Below are 16,176 nucleotides of genomic sequence, written 5' to 3'. Positions count from 1 at the left end.
GAATACTGAACTGAAGAGCTAGTTGGGTGTTAGAGCAAATGTGTGGATGTTGGAGGAGGTCTATGTAAATGGCATTGTAACAAAGGATTTTTAGTTTGATATTTACCAATGATTATGTGATCAGTTTTGAAATGCAAAGCAAATAGAGCTCACTGTTTCCAGAGGACGTGGTTATGAAATCTCACTGTTACCCAATGAAATAGTTTTGCATAGTATAAAGCATTGTTTAACAAGCTTGGAAGTTACATTTCACAGGAAATGAGAACTGTGATGCTGTCTGAGTTGTTTTGCAGTTTTACATTTCTTTTTAAGTGGAATAAGGAAATAGATCCTCACACAAAACGTTCTCTCACATATTCCTTTTAATTGAATGTTGATATGTAAAGTTGACTGTGTGAGAAGTATTTGTATAGCATTTTTATTGCAGTTTGAGTATAAGTCATAGTGACACGATGGATTAAACTTTATACCAGATGTGATTAAGGGCATACTTTGTGAAATTTGAAATATCAAATAATTTTCCTTTTTCCAGTTGATAGGTCATTTCATTAAAAAAAAAAAATATATAAAAGCCTTGAGATTTAGTTTTTGTGCCGTCATTTTAGGAATTTTGTTTTCCCATTATCGTCTCTGGACAAACTGTTCAGGAATTCTAATTGTTGGGAGTGTCACAGCTCTGTTATCGAAACTTGAAATAATGTAAATTGAAAAGTATGTTTGACAAGCAGGAAGTTGGCTAAACTAAAAATGTCAGCTATTTCAAGCATTCTGCTATAAAAATCGGTTTGTGCCACGAAGGGCCTCACTTACAGCTGGCGGGCCAATAGTGTGCCAGGGCACTGCTAAGTAGCGCCAGCATGCCCCTGGGTGTGAGGGTGGCCCTCCCCACACACTCCCGGGGAATGATATCACGAGGCTCATGCACGGCTGCCTGTAGCATTTGTACCACTCAGCGGGGGCAGTCATGACTGCGCTTTCTGAAAAAGCTTTGCACCACTGGAAAGAAGCATCTTGAACTCTGCTAGGATTCAAACAGGAAGATTTTAAGGCTTTGGAAAAAGATTTTGCTGAGGAGGGAAGAGAGGGGGTGGGGGGAAAAGGAATGAGTGAAAAGGATAGTTTGTTGTCTTCTAAGAAGCTAAAAACAAATACGGCAGCCATCATCTGCTTTCTACTGTGCCTTCTCCTGCCGCATCCCCTTAGCTCCAGAATTTGCCCTGTCTTTCTAAAGGCGTTTATAAGAAGCCTTATTCCCAGCACGCTCAGCCTTGTGAAGTGCGCTATACAGGCTATAAAGCCTGCCTATCTTTAGTATTTTCTCCCTCCTGCTTTCCATATTGAAAGCAAGAGGCAGCACCGCGCATTGCGGTTAAGTTGCAATTCATGACCACTTGTACATGTATCCTAGCACCACGGTGTGAATTTAATCTTTCTGTAGCGCTGGTGCTAAGCTGTTGTGAATAAGCCCCAAAGTGATTCTCAAGACCAAGGACCTGCATGCTGCAATGACATCTGATCAGGGCCAGTGCAAGGGTATTAGGCACCAGAGGCGAACTTTCAGCCTTAAGCCCGCTTGCCCTCCTTGGGTAACCTTTCCCCCACCCCCCTCCCCAATTCAGTTCCATAGATCGAGCCCCACTGAGGTTTTGTATAATGCAGACACGATTCACCCAGTCATGACCGGTTCTGAGGAATGTTTCAACTGTTATTTTTATAGGTAGATGGCAAGATAAAAAAAAAATAAATCAAGAAATACATAAAGGGCCTGATTTTTCAAAAGGATTTGCACAGGTAAAACCTGGTTTTACTTGCATAAATTGGCCTTTGAAAATTGCGTGGGGGGGGGTTGTGTTTATAAAAGTAGATTCGTATTTTTATGCACAGCAAAAAGAGGCATTTGGGGGTGGAACTGAGGCAGGGGAAACATTTGCATGGGTACTTTCAATTTTCAGAATTACATATATAAATGTATGCACATACATTTGCACTTGCTCAAGAGCAGGTAGAAACGTAAACACGTAAGCCTGCTCTGATTTTCACAGTCCTAATTTTCAAAGCAGAATTAGTCGCATAAATTCTCTTTGAAAATTTGAGCTAAAGTCTGCGAGAACTTTTTACTTGCAGACTTTACCCTCACCATGTATAAATGAAAATAAATCCATGCCACATTGGTTGAATGTAGTTCTCTGAAATGATTGGCTGGCCTGGACTGAAGTAGGATGTTTCCCCTTACTACTCAACATCCATAAACATTTTCAAATTCTTTTGTCATCTCAGTAACAGTAACACAAGCTCCCTCCATTACCAGGCCTGGGAAATAACACAAAACTCTGCAAAAAAAAAAAAAAAAAAAAGTAACTTGGAACCCATATAGTAAACCTGCAGTACTAAAATGGCACTAACTGCCAGAACTCAAACAGTAACAACCTTACCTATGAAAAGTCAGCAATGCAAATATTACTGCAGGCCCTAGAACAGCATGACTGTTCTTTCCAGAAAGGAAAAGGAGTGGCCTAGTGTTAGAGGAATGGGCTGAGATCTAAGGAAACAACTTCCCCCTCCCCCGACACTTTTCCTTGTCTCCTTGACCACATCGCTTTATCTCCCATTGTCTGAGAGATCCACATAAATTGTAATCTCTTTAGGGAAGGGATTTATTGTATCTTAATTCTAAAAATGCCGTTAGCCACCTTGAGCGTTATTTAGAAAAGTGGGCTAAAAATCCAAATATTTTATTAGCCATACAGCTCCTGCTGGAAAAACAGAATATGCTGGAGTATACAGAAACTACAGGTTAGCATAATACCTTATGTTAGCCCCACACATAGAACACAAAAAATCCCCTTGCCAAATACAGAAGTGACCACAGATTATAAGTAGAAATATTGAATTCCAGCCGCACCCTCTCCTCTCTTGTTCTTGTTAAGAGGGGAGGGAGCAGAGAAACAGAAGGGGAGGGATTGGATTAGGGAGACGAGTGGCCCTTCCTTGCTTTGATCTGTGCACTGTCTGTTCCAGGTTGGCTTTTTCCCCTCCAGTTCCTTGCACTCTGGAGGAGAGGGGCTGAAGCAGGAAACAGAGAGCCGTTTTCTGCTGCCTGAGATTGGGGACCCTGGTCACTAGAGTCACCGAGACAGAGCCCTGTGTACTTGTATACAACAAAGCTTCTGATGCCGCCCTCAAAATTGCTGTGCTCTAGGCAGTTCCCTGTATAGTGGAAGCACTGGCTCTTCATTTAATACATTTTGCTGCCCCATTAAGACTCTAAGCAAAGATGAGATATGGACTGCGCTCTGTTATGAAAATGTATCATCATTCACATATTTCTTTGGAGGAGTGTAATCGACAACAGTCAGTTCCCTCTGCAAAACTACACACAGCAAGTAGCGGGTGGAATTGTGTATGTGTAGTTTTGCGGGGACAATTTTGAAAGCGAACTTATGTACATGAGTTTGCTTAGAAAATTAGTATAACTTGCAAATGTATAAAATTACCCCACACAGTATGGGTAGATTTTAAAGGTGCGCCCGCGCATCCATGTACGCGCCAATTTTATAGCGTGCACGCTGGAGCGCGCATGTTATAAAATCCAGGGGCTGCGCACAGGGGGGGGGGTGCCCTAATTTTATAAAGGTCCACGCAGTGACGAGATCGGGCCTCTCCCGGTTCCCTCCCAGTCCGCGGCAATTAAGGAGCGGACTGGGAGGGAACCCCCCTGCCCATACTCACTCCCTCTTCCCCTGTCCTTCCCACCCTCTAAACCCTTTTTTTCCTACCATTCCCTTTTTTCATGTTGTTTACTGGTCCATTGGAGCAGAAGCAACTTGCGCGCGCCAGCTCACTGCAGGCGCGCGCTTCCCCGGCACAGCGGCAAATGGCCGCTGTACCGGCTGCCTCCAGCCCCGCCCCTTTCTCTGGGCCCGGCACTTATTCGCGTACCGGGGTTTACGCGCGTGGGCGGGCCCCTCTGAAAATTCGCCCCGGCGTGCGTAAGGCCCCGCCCACGCACGTGAACCCCGGGATTTACGCGCGCAGGGGTTAAAAAATTTACCCTTACATGCACATGGCAGAATTTTCCTAGAAGCTATTTTTCTGGCCTTGCAAATGTTTACAAGGAACATGAGAGTGTGTAGGATCTATGGCGGGAATAAATTAACATATATATGAAGGACTTTATTTCTTCTGGGATTCTATCACATTTTATGTAATTTTTAGGACAAAAGTAAAATTCAATATTTGAATGTGAGTCAAGGGAAAATGTACCATAAGTAGAGGAATGTTCTTGTGAGTCAGAGTTCTAAGAATCTAAGATTTACTTGGGCTATTTATGTGAAGCCCAGCTAACCATTAGTCATCCAGGCATGAGTTTTTACATTTGCAGCTAATTGCAGCTAAACATCCAGCTCTTATTCAAACCTTTTGGCATACAGTAGATGACCTTTTCGCACTTTGTGATAAAATGCCTTTTCGGATAAAAGTCTTTCTTTCTAAGATAAATATCTGTACTATGTAGACCAACCAAATGTGAAGAGAACTGGTATGCAAATTATATCTGTGTAAATATTTTTCAGAAACACCAAATTAAATCTGGCCATGGGAGGCATCCGTTTGCAGATGGAACGTCACAGGCTATTGTGTGAGCGAGGCACTGAGGAACATTTTTCTCTTCTTGCAGAATGAAGTTGTCGCCGTGTCGGAGAAGGTCATTGTCAGGCTGGAAGATCTGGTAAAGTGGGCACATTCAGATTTCTCCAAATGGAAGTGCGGTCTTCGAGCGCTGCCATTAAGGCCCAAGGAACTGGGCAAGAACGGACAGAAGGAGTCCGTGCTGAAATACAGACAGTCCATGCTCAACAGCGGACTGAATTTCAAAGATGTTTTCAAAGAAAAGGCTGACCTTGGTAAGTTTTCTAGACAAAAAAAGTGTTTGGGGCTTTGCTTGTATTTAGTGTGCATTTGGGCTGTTCCATGATTTTTAACAATGTCATCAATTTTGTGGCCCAGTATAATGCCACAGATCCTATTTAGGTGTATACACAGTAACTTTATAAGTAGTGGGATTTATCATCTATAACTATACCAAATATCCACTATCTGGGTGATGTGTCCCACAAATAATATAGCAGTTGGGTAAATGGGTCTTTTAAATCTGTGATGGTACAAATGCTCCCCAGTTGACTGTGTACTCTTGAAAACTGCTGTGTGGATTTTACTGTGTTTTCCCATTGACGTGTATGAAGGAATGCAGGAAGTTGGTGGACCTTGTGCAGCATTGTCACATACAAATGTTGGCACTATCATCATGAAGTCCATATTCAGCTGCTCTGCAGCTCGCTGAGTTAGCCAGATAAACCTATCTGGCTAACGTAGCCTGTATATTCAGCAGCGTGGGTGTGCCGCTGAATATATAAGGCTAGCCCAGTGATGGCGAACTCCACTCCTCGAGTGCTACAAACAGGCCAGGTTTTCCGGATTACCACACGGAATATACACGAGATAGATTTGCATACAATGGAGGCAGTGCATGCAAATCTTTCTCATGCATATGCATTGTGTATATTCTGAAAACCGAACCTATTTGTGGCACTTGGAGCCTGGAGTTCGCCATCACTGAACTACCCTAAGGTTAGCCAAATAAGTCTATCTGGCTAACTTTAGGTCAGGTCTGTGGCCCGACCAGAGTTAGCTGGATAACTTATCCGGCTAACAACTATTCTACAGAATTTCCTGGCCCCACCCACCACCTAGCCAGCTATTTAGCAAGATAAGTAGTTATCTGGCTAAGTGGCACTGGATATCTGCCTCCATGTATCTAAAGATTAAAACTGTGTTTTCTATCAAACATCTTTTAATATAACACAACTGAGAGTCAAATCCGTACGCACATTTGAACAGAAGCTAAGAAATAGTTCACTCTTATAAACGACCAGTCTGTAGTGCCTAAAGTATTATTGATATGTCCCTTTCCTATAGAATATCCAGGGCTTCTAATCCTAGGTGCTTGTGAATTGCAAACTTAGGGGTTTATTTTTCAGGCAATGAGGTATATTTGGTGCATTCTAAAAATAGGTGTTTGTTAGGGTTTTCAATGCCTGAGTTAAAATTTTTGACATTTTTTAGGTGGATTCAATCTAATAAGGTGCATATCAGTGTATGTAAAAAAAAAAGTTCATGCTGTGTTGCATGGTGTCTGTATGTGGCTAGGATGGGGTGGATGTGATGGATTTGGGGGGTGGGAGGGTGTCTGTGTGGCTGGAGGAAATAGAGGTAGGAGGGTAGGGGTAGGGATGGCAGACTGTGGCTAGTGGAAGGCTGTGTGTGTGTGTGTGTGTGTGTGTGTGTGGCATAACAGCTGGTGGCAGGGTTTAGGTCCCCTCTCTTTCTCATACTCACACTTCTTCTACCTGTTCACACACTCCTCTCACACACCCATGCTTTCACACACACTCCTCTCCTCTCTCACACACACACAAACACACACACTCACAGAGGTTATTACATACACAGGCTGTCACATGCACATGTACACACAGGCTTATACATGCACACACACACTCAAGGCCCCTCCCGTCTCTTTGGGCTGCAGTGGGATGAGGTTCGCCACAGCCCCATTGGTCTTCTCATCGGGCCTATTCTGATAACGTCATCCGGCCGTTGCAGGATGCCTCTTCTTAACTGCAGAGCCAGATGATGTCATCAGAGTGCCTCCATGGTAGGCCTATATTTTAGGTTTTTCTGGTTAAAACCAAAAAAACCCAATTTCTCCATCGGGGATGTTTTATCCATGTTTTTCAGTTTTAACTGAAAATCAGAAGCTGTAAATATATCCTTGGAATTTGGCTGGGGTTTCTCCAACTTTTTAAAGACAGAAGCTCACAACTGATTTATTGTGCCACAGATTGACAAGCTGGAGGCCCTCTGTCTCCTGAAGAGCCTTCATCTTGTGCATTTTCTTCCTGCTTCCCAGACTGAAATGAGACCAGCCTGCATCTGAGGACCATGGTCACAAATGCTGTGCTCTGATCAAATGATAAACGTCTGTAGTGCACCAAAGAGCATGGCACAGAGTAAAACCATTTAATGATAAATGTAGTCCAGTGTAGTTTGAAGTCCTCAGTGGATTTATTTATTTGTTATTAGATTTATAATCCACTTTTCACAGCTCAAAGCAGGGAATGGTAAAATCAGTAATAGACCAAATAGCGCAATAAAATGAATAAAGCAAAGGCAAGATTTTGTTAAATTTTCAACTCTCAGATCGCCTAGTTTTCCTCTCAAAGCACAGAAGAACAAAATTTCCATTAATTATACATTTTAATTGAACGGGGATACTCTCTGGATGCTTTTTTAAAGCCACATGGGCTTATTTCAAGCTCCTGCATTAGTACTCCACCTTACAGAGTGCTGCCTCTGCCTGCCACTCCGAAAAGTCTTGCTCGGATCTTGTTGTTTTACGATGGAGTTTTTACCGAATTTTTATTTAAATACATCAGCGCCTGAGTGATTTGGCCAGCAACTGCTAAGCAGCAGTATTAGGCGAGTAGCTGGCCCGCTGCTGCGGCACCAGTAGAGATGTGTTCTTGCTGCTAGTAGTATGTGGTGATCTTTGCCTATAATCGATGCTGTCCACGCGCAATCCGTTCCTATTTTTGTGGCCTCCGTCAGCCATTCAGACATGAAAGACAGGAATCGATTAGCAACGTTGCTGATTCAGACAAGTACCTGAGAATTTCCAAACCTGACTCGAAGTTTGAAAAGGGAAGGCTTGCTAAAATCCCAGGAGATTTTATTAAAAAAAAAAAAAAATGAAGAGAACTTTCCATACGACTGAACGCATACACAGGGATGGTAACGCTTAAACAGGCTCACAGGCGCATACGTGGGCACGTTCATCAGACCGCGCTGGGGGATGCGGCCATTTTATAATACACGCGCGTATATGCACGCATGTAATAAAATAGCCTGACCGCGCACACGTGTGCGCACAGTTTTAAGTGGCCATGCACCTGAACATGCAAATGCCGCGTCTACCACGTAAGTGAGGGGATTTTAAAATGCACATACACCAATGTCATTAGCAGTTTTCCCAGATCATTCCCATTTTGCCCACTTAAGGGACAGGACTTCCAAACCCCTCTAGTTTAATAGCCTCCCTCCCCCCCCCACTATTAGCCCCTACCTTTAAAAGCCCGCTGATCTGTCTACATTTGTTTTTGTTTTACTTTACGCTCTTCATAGTAGAAGTAAAGTTTTATGTGGCGGGGGATCCTGGTCTGCTCTTGAGCGCGTAAGTATTCCCGCTCTGATTCCAAGCTGAAATTCAGGAACGCCCATGCCCCACCCCTTTTTGGAATGTTTCATGTGTGCGCGTAGCGGGAGATAAGGTGCGTACATGGGCGGTCTTTAAAATCCGCTCGGCGCGCGTCGGCATGGCTTGCGCGCGCCTATCTCCCGGGTTTTGACACGTTCCAGGCTTTTTAAAATTCACCTTTAAGGGCCTTCAGTAGAAAACTAGGGCAGCGGTGAACTTCAGGCCTCCAGCCCTTCACATAGCAGCTGCACGTTGGAGGATTCTCTAGAAAGAAAAGTCGGTGATTTATTGCAGGAAAAAAGAAAACTTAGCTGGTTAATAAAGGTCATTAATTTAAGCCTCATACCAGCCGCTGCTTCGTGCCATCTGCTCGTGTTGCAGAGATGTGCGTTACCCCGGAGTAACCTCGGCGTGGCTGGGTCAGGACGGGAGCGAGGTGCTACGAGGCAATCGGTCGGTCTTTCTTGGTTGTTCCTGTTTCACTTGTGGGATCTGTTAAGCAGGCTGCTCCAAAGCCATGGATGCCGCTGTTTATTTCCCAGGCTAGAAGAAGGTGCCGCACACACATGCGCGGCCGTCGTAGTCTGCTGTAAAAAGGTTTTCTGATTTATTTTATGTAAGTGTTGTGGTGATATATTGTTGATTTTATTGTAATGCATTACTGCTGTTCTCTGCCCTGGGCTGTGATTGGGAAGGATGGAATGTAGTGAATAAGTATATAAATATCAGATGATCCGGCTCTCAGGCCCTTCTCGAGCTCCAGTCCTTTACGGGACCACCAGTGTCATCAAAAGTATGAGAAGCTGCTAACGTCTGCTTGACTCGTCCTAAATATTTGCGAAACACGTTTCAAAGACACTGCCTTGGACCAGACTTTAGCAAAATGTATCATTCGCCTATATAATAAAAATGAGTTGAATAAAATCAGAAAACATCTATATAAGGAATAGCTTCTCTATTTTTTTTCTCCCCAGAAGAATCTGTCTGACCTGCTGCTTATTTTTAACTAGAGAATTATTTAGCGCTTGTTAACTTGAACTTGATACCTGTAGCTGGCAAGCCAGCTGGAAACAGTTGAAAGAGGAATTCGTTTTGTTTTAAAAAGTTTTAGCAACTAAGCAGCGCAAGTACTATCATTTAAACAGCAAAGTTGCATTTTTTTTTATATTCCTTAGGCTCTAGTTTATAAAATAATTTGATTTTTTCTTTTATAACATTCCTTACACGGTTCCTTTAAGTGAAGTATGAAGGCTGCAGTGTAAGCTTTATTGGTCTATAAATATGTCATTATGGTTGGACTACATTTATATGCTTTGGATTGTTGTTTAAGCCAAGAAAATCTGCCTCTACAGGTTGACTTTTTATTGAAACCCTTTGAGGCATAGATACAACAGAATATATTTTAGGCTATGGTTATTAAAACAGTTTCAGTTTTTTTGTTTTGCAGCAAACCTATTGCCAATTATGCTGCAGCGGGCTTGTCTGTGCATAGGCAGTTAATGGCTTTTTCTCCGTCTTTGTCTTTAGTTAAGCGCGCACGCATCTGCGCATTCAGCTGGCCTGCGTATCTGCATGCTGTGATTGTATTCTGCTGGCGGTGAGAGATTGCAGAAACGCAGGGCGTACTTTAGCGCTGCCCTAATTCACCCACATCAGTAAGATCTGCACAGTTAGGGGATACGCCAAGAAGTCGGGCTCACGTGCTCCAACCATATTTTAAAAAGCGTCCAGATATGCGTGTAAATGCCGCTGCATGCAGGTCTAAAAAAAATGTCCAAAAAAACGGGCAGGGCATGGTCGTGGTCATGGACTTTTCGGGGCCTGGCCAAGAGATCCGCTCATAAATACTTAATCCACCCCAGCGCACGCCGAGGTCCCCCGCCGCATAACTTTACTTCCGCTATGGAGGAGGTGTAAGTCATAAAATAAAAGGATCGAACTATTTTTGAGGGGATTAAAGGGTCTGGGGTAACTGGGGAGGCGAGTAGGCTATCAGACCAGAGGGGGGGGGGGTTGGAAGACCAAACTGATAAACTGGGAATGACATGGGCCTCGGCCCCCTTTTTAAAATCCCCCGACCCACACGGCAGGAGCAGGATTTGCACGCCCATGCACGCGCCGGCTTAAAATTTGGCGCACATGTGCAGGCAGCCAGACTATTATATAACACGCACGCAGAGACACGCGCAAGTTATAAAATAGCCGCATACCTTTGTCCCAGCAGGCAATTTTCAAAAGGATTTACGCATGTAAAACTGGGTTTTATGGGCATAAATGGACTTTACATGGATTTTGAAAATTGCTGCTTTTGGAGGTAATTTTCAAAGGATTTACTTGTGTAACTGTAGCAGACTATAGTAGCAATATTCAAAAGCCGTTTACGCATGTAAAGTGCACTTACACATGTATAACCTATGGACAATTGAATGGCATATGTTGACGTAATTTTCAAAGCCCACTTACACAGGTAAAGTGCCTTTAGATGTGCGAAACCTAGTTTTATGCTTGTAAATCTTTTTCAAAATAACCCCCTTTACGCGCAGACGGCTACATTTTAAATCCCCTGCACTTGGGGAAAACAGGGCCGGGCCATGCATGCGCCGCGCACATCTTCAACGGGGCCCGGCCACGCGCGTAACTCCTGTTACGTGCAGAAGTGCCGGGCCCAAGAAAAGGGGCAGGGAGGGGAGGGGGGAGCGGGGAGGGGCGGGGCTGGAGGCAGCCGGGACAGTGTAAGTTCTAAAACGGGGAAACAAAAACAAGGTAGAGGCTTCTAAGGGGTCGGGGAGAACAGGGGAAGAGGGAGTGAGGGTAGGTAGGGGGGTAGGAAAGTTCCCGCCTAGTCCGCTTCTTAATTGGAGCGAACTGGGAGGGAACTGGGGGAGGCCCGATCTCGTCGCCATGCGAAACGTGCAAATTTCTACTCTCCCCCCCCCCCCCGATTTTATAACATGCGTGCACCACACACATGTTATAAAATTATGCATCCATGTGCTCGCGCCAGGTAGCGCGTGCACATGGATGCATATTTTTTTTAAATCTACCCCATAACTTCTTTGAAAATCCACTCCTCGGTGAGTTTATCCCTAAGTTTATTGCTAATGAAAATTTGCTTGTTAAAATTAAAACATCCTCCAAAAATGTTCAGGTTTTACTTGTATTTCTGCAGCAAACTATATTATATCGTGAAGGAAAATAAGCTAAAATCAGCATGTTTCTAACAGATGCTTCAGCGACAAAGCATGTATTATTATTTTAAAGGGAGTGTTTTTTAATAGATCATATAAATAATGGTGCTTTTCTTACACCTGTGGTTTGTTGGATAATTGATAGACGAAGATGCTAAAATGGAAATAAGCCTATGCCAGACCATGCATTTGAGTTTCTTAAACATTTAGATATGTATGTTTCACATCATCATTTTAAGATGCTTCTTAATGACTTTATGAGCACGTTGGTAGCTGGAACATTCCATGTGGTTTCAGTAAATAGGTCTGGATGTGCTTTGTAAGCAGTATTATTCTGACAGTGTATCAAAGGCCATCTACAGCCTCTTGACTGTTCTCTTCTTTGTTTAAAAAAAAGAAAAGAGGAGAACAAGGTAACTCAGCAGTGCATGGTGCTGCCTGCTAGAGACACCACTCTTCAGAATACAAATATTACTGAGGGTAAAAGAGTCATTAAAGGAACAGTAGCGTGCAATAACTGATGTACCATGTCCCTGGAGTTTATATATAAACAAATTCAGCATTAGGTTGCAAGGGGCATACATAAATCAAATGACATCAGTCACAATATCTCATCAAGAAAATATAACATTTTTCATCATTTAAAATAATTCTTATATAGCTAATCTTTTAAAAGCAGCAAATAATATTGAAGCTATTTAGAAGATATGTATATGTGCATATAAACACAATTGTAATTCCTGTCTGTTGCTGTTCAAGGCTTTTGCCATTTGTGTGACTATACCTAATAGAGAAAGAGGCATGTTAAGATTTTGGGTTGGGTCACATGATCGGTTGCATGGTAGCATATCTGATTTATGCATCCTCTTTAAATTAATTTCTTGTCCTGCTCACCTTAGAATTACTGCGACCTTGTTCATTGTTAAAGATCAAAGCTAAATAAAGCTCTTGCTTTAGTTCATCTGCTAAAGTTTGAATGCATCGCAGTTTTGTAGATGTGAAAGCATGGTTGCCATTGGTCTAAGTAATTTAGCCTTATGACCAGAGTTCCTAGTCTACTATGATGCCGTGGCCTTGCCGTGGAATTTCCCCCTGTCTCTACAGGATCACAGGAGACCGGCTGGATGGGTGCGCCATGTGCTGCCTCCTGTACAGTGAGGGTTTTCTTCCTGCTGGCCAGGTGGGAGGGTCGACCTAGGGAGGAAGAGGATCACCCTTGGGGAATGGAGGGAAAGCATAATATCAATTAGAGTGGGAGGGTGGAGGGACAAGAAGAGGGACAGGACTGGCCTGGGGGGGTGGAGTGGGAGGATGGGGGTAGAGAAAAAGAGGATGGCAAGGAGGAAGGTAGAGTGGAGAGAGAATACTGGGGACAGTTGAGGGGAATAGGAGAGGTCTGTGATGGGGGGCAGGGAAGGTGGAAGTGAGAGGGAAGAGAGGGAACATAGGGGGTGGAACTGGGAGACAGAGCTGAGAACACTGGAGGGAGAGATGAAATAAAAATAGGGAAGAAGACAGTCTGAGAGAGAATAGTAGAGGGTGGAGGCAGGCAAGAGAAAAGGCAGCTTTTCAGAGGAAAAAGAGACTGTAGTGAAGGTGTGAGCAAAGGAGAAGACAGAAGAAAGTAGAGAAAGAAAGCAATGGAAAGTGAAAAATAAAACCAAAAGATGTGAAAGCTGAAATGAAGAAAAGAATGAAAGGAAAGCAAAACAGAACAAAATAAAATATCCAGGCCCAGCAGAAAAGTTTAATAATTAAAATTATTTCATGTGTATATTCTTGAAATTCATGCACATTTTCTGCAGAATTTAGAAATCTTTGCTAAAGAATTTCCAAACTCTTGCCATAGAATTAACCCTGAGCTGTTGCAGGAAACTGGCGGCTCCGGTATGACCTCTAAGAAGCTTCGGTTATTTGGGCCTTTTTTTAATTATACTTCCAGGGCTCAAATATGCAGTTCCATTGGTGGCCAGTATCTTTCGTCTTTGTATCTACATGAAATAATTACAATAATTATGAAGCTGCAAGCTACACTTTTATAAAGCTCTTATTCTGAGAATGAATATAGTGGAATAGTTGGGAACCTCACTGCACTACACAGATATCTGAGAATATTTCAGTATTGAAATCCACTTGAAAGTAAAATGTGTGTGCAAACAGTAGCACATACATGCATTAGTCAAAAATAATAGAAATCATCCCAAGCCAAGCAGTAAGAAACCTATGTATGAAACACTTAATTTTTCAATAAATGCATATATTCTTAGATTTTTAGTAATATTAATGGGTACATAGATGTGCGGAAACCAAGTCAACAATGGGTGTCTAAGATTGCCTCATAAGAAGACTGAACAATATGGAAAATTGCACAAATATACCCCATGCCATCAGCTTTCAGGAATTATTTCAGAGCCCCCTGATAATCTGCCCACGTGCAGCATAAAACATGGTCTCCTGCAGGATCTGAGAGACTGCATTTTGAAAAATCCCTTTCATTGCCTGCAAACCCAGCTCCAAGAACATTGAAGCAGGCAAAAAAAAAAAAAAGTAAAAAATAAAAAAGACTTTGTAAAATGGAAAATATGACTCTGGAAAATGAGGAAAAAAATTGCATTCTTGGGAAATTATGGGATAAAAATCTACTGCTTTTGTTAATGGCGGTTTATTAACTATACAAAATATTATCATTACTAGTACAAAATCAAATGCTTTATGCTCCAGCGGAAATAATAGCAGAAAAAGTGTAATTTCAGAAATGATTCTGTCATAACTGAGATACCATTTACATTTTGTTTTCTACTAATTTTCAGATCATTTCCAAATATCCCAGGAAATGCAGACAGTAACAAGCAAAATTAGAAAAGGTACAGAGAAGGGCGACCAAGATGATAAAGGGGATGAAATAATTCACCTGTGAGGAAAGGCTAAAGAGGTTAGGACTTTTTAGCTTGGAGAAGAGATGGCTGAGGGGGGATATGATAGAGGTTTATAAAATAATGAGTGGAGTAGAATGAGTAAGCATGAATCGGTTGTTTATTCTTTCAAAAACTACAAAGATGAGAGGACGCACAATGAAGTTATTAGGTAGGACTTAAAAAAAAAAAAAGTATACTTTATTAAGTTTTATAACATAACGTAAGATAATACAAAACAAGAAAATCATTTTCAACCACAAATATCATGCCTGTAATCCTAAGGAAATATTCATGAATGAGCCCAGATTTTAGGGAGACAAAATGTAAGAGGCAAAAATGTTTAAAGAACTCCAACCCTGGGGCTCCCCATTCCCCAACCTCAACTTAAATTTGAGTCTTATCGACTAAGAAAGCTTCCAAGGGTGTTGGATCTAAGAAAATAAAAGTATTACCCTGAAAGCAAATAACACACTTACAGGAGAAGTTTAAGTAAAATGATGCTCCTCTAGCTAGCGCCCGGGATTTCAACTGAAGAAATTTCTTCCTCCTTAACTGGGTTTCTTTAGAGACATCTGAGAAAATTTGAATCTTTTGTCCACAAAAAACACTCTCCTTATACTTAAAATACTGACGGAAGAAGATATCATTATCCAAAGCAAGTGCAAATATGACTGCAAAAGTAGCTCTTGTAGATATATCATCAGATTCAAGAAAAGATGGCATCCTAGGGCTAGATATTGGTGCTAAGACATCAAAAGTCCCTTCTTCTAAGCTTACACCCCTCTTCTTAACATGCAGCACTGTACATGCAGCACAGTAAAAAGAGCAAATTAGATAGCAAAAAATTCTTATCAGCAGAGAACTGAAGAACCTCGTTTACATATTTCTTAAAAATTCAGACCCCGAAAGGAGACAAGTTATAGGAAAATTCAATATACGTAGATTTTTTGAACTTAACCTACTTTCCATAATTTCACATTTCTGATGAATAATTAAATTATCCTTAATACCTGCAACAGTGGTTGATTATAGGTTAGCGATAACTCCAGCCTGCAGTTTATTTTTTATTTATTTAAGTTTTTCTATACCGGCATTCACGGAAATTCGTATCATGTCGGTTTACATTAAAAACAAGGGGTGATCAATACATTATAAACGTACATAACTATAACATGCGAGTATACATTTACAAATTATAACAAATTATAACAAGTGCGCAGAAAAAGCAGTTACAATAAAACAAGGATGGTTCTAACTGGGAGTAGAAGAAGAGGATGATAGAAGTTTAACAAGAAGTAGAACGTGCAGTGGTTGGTATGTCTGTATCAGTTTAATGGGTGATAACATTTGATTCCAATTTGGAAGTTCTCCTTTCCTTTTCTGTAAACTTCTAGGGTCTCCTACTGTATAGACACAAAGTTGATTCACAGAATTTAAGAAGGAATTATCAGTCCTAGATATTACTCTTCATATGTCTCTTAGAGATATCTCTGCTGGCTCATCCTGAGAACTCAACATGGACCCTTCCTTAGGCAGATTTAATTGTACAGGATCCGGAATTGAACAGTCACACTGTCCATTGACACTGTTGGCTCAGTTCCCGGTGTAACCAGTTCTGGAGCTCTCAAAGGTTTTACAGTCCCAGAAGTAGCCATCTCCCTTAGGTCCCCCTGAACGTCCTGAGAGCCCAACCCGCTCTGAGGACTAGAGGAAGTAATACGAGGAATGCTGGGATCCACCAGCAATATACCTGGTGAAGCAT

General features: G+C 42.0%; 1 protein-coding gene across 1 annotated transcript in view; it reads left to right on the top strand.

Moving 5' to 3' along the window:
- The window catches only part of ARID5B (AT-rich interaction domain 5B), a 227,565-nt gene that overhangs the window by 40,418 nt on the left and 170,971 nt on the right, over positions 1 to 16,176 (top strand). The window contains exon 3 of the mRNA XM_029609741.1: positions 4,676 to 4,901. Coding sequence (XP_029465601.1) covers positions 4,676 to 4,901 — 226 coding nt within the window. The remainder of the gene's footprint in view (positions 1 to 4,675; positions 4,902 to 16,176) is intronic.

Source organism: Rhinatrema bivittatum, chromosome 7 (genome assembly GCF_901001135.1).
Source record: "Rhinatrema bivittatum chromosome 7, aRhiBiv1.1, whole genome shotgun sequence".
NCBI classification, from domain to species: Eukaryota; Metazoa; Chordata; class Amphibia; order Gymnophiona; family Rhinatrematidae; genus Rhinatrema; species Rhinatrema bivittatum.
Note: the sequence above shows the minus strand (reverse complement) of the source record. Positions and strands in the feature narration are given on the sequence as shown.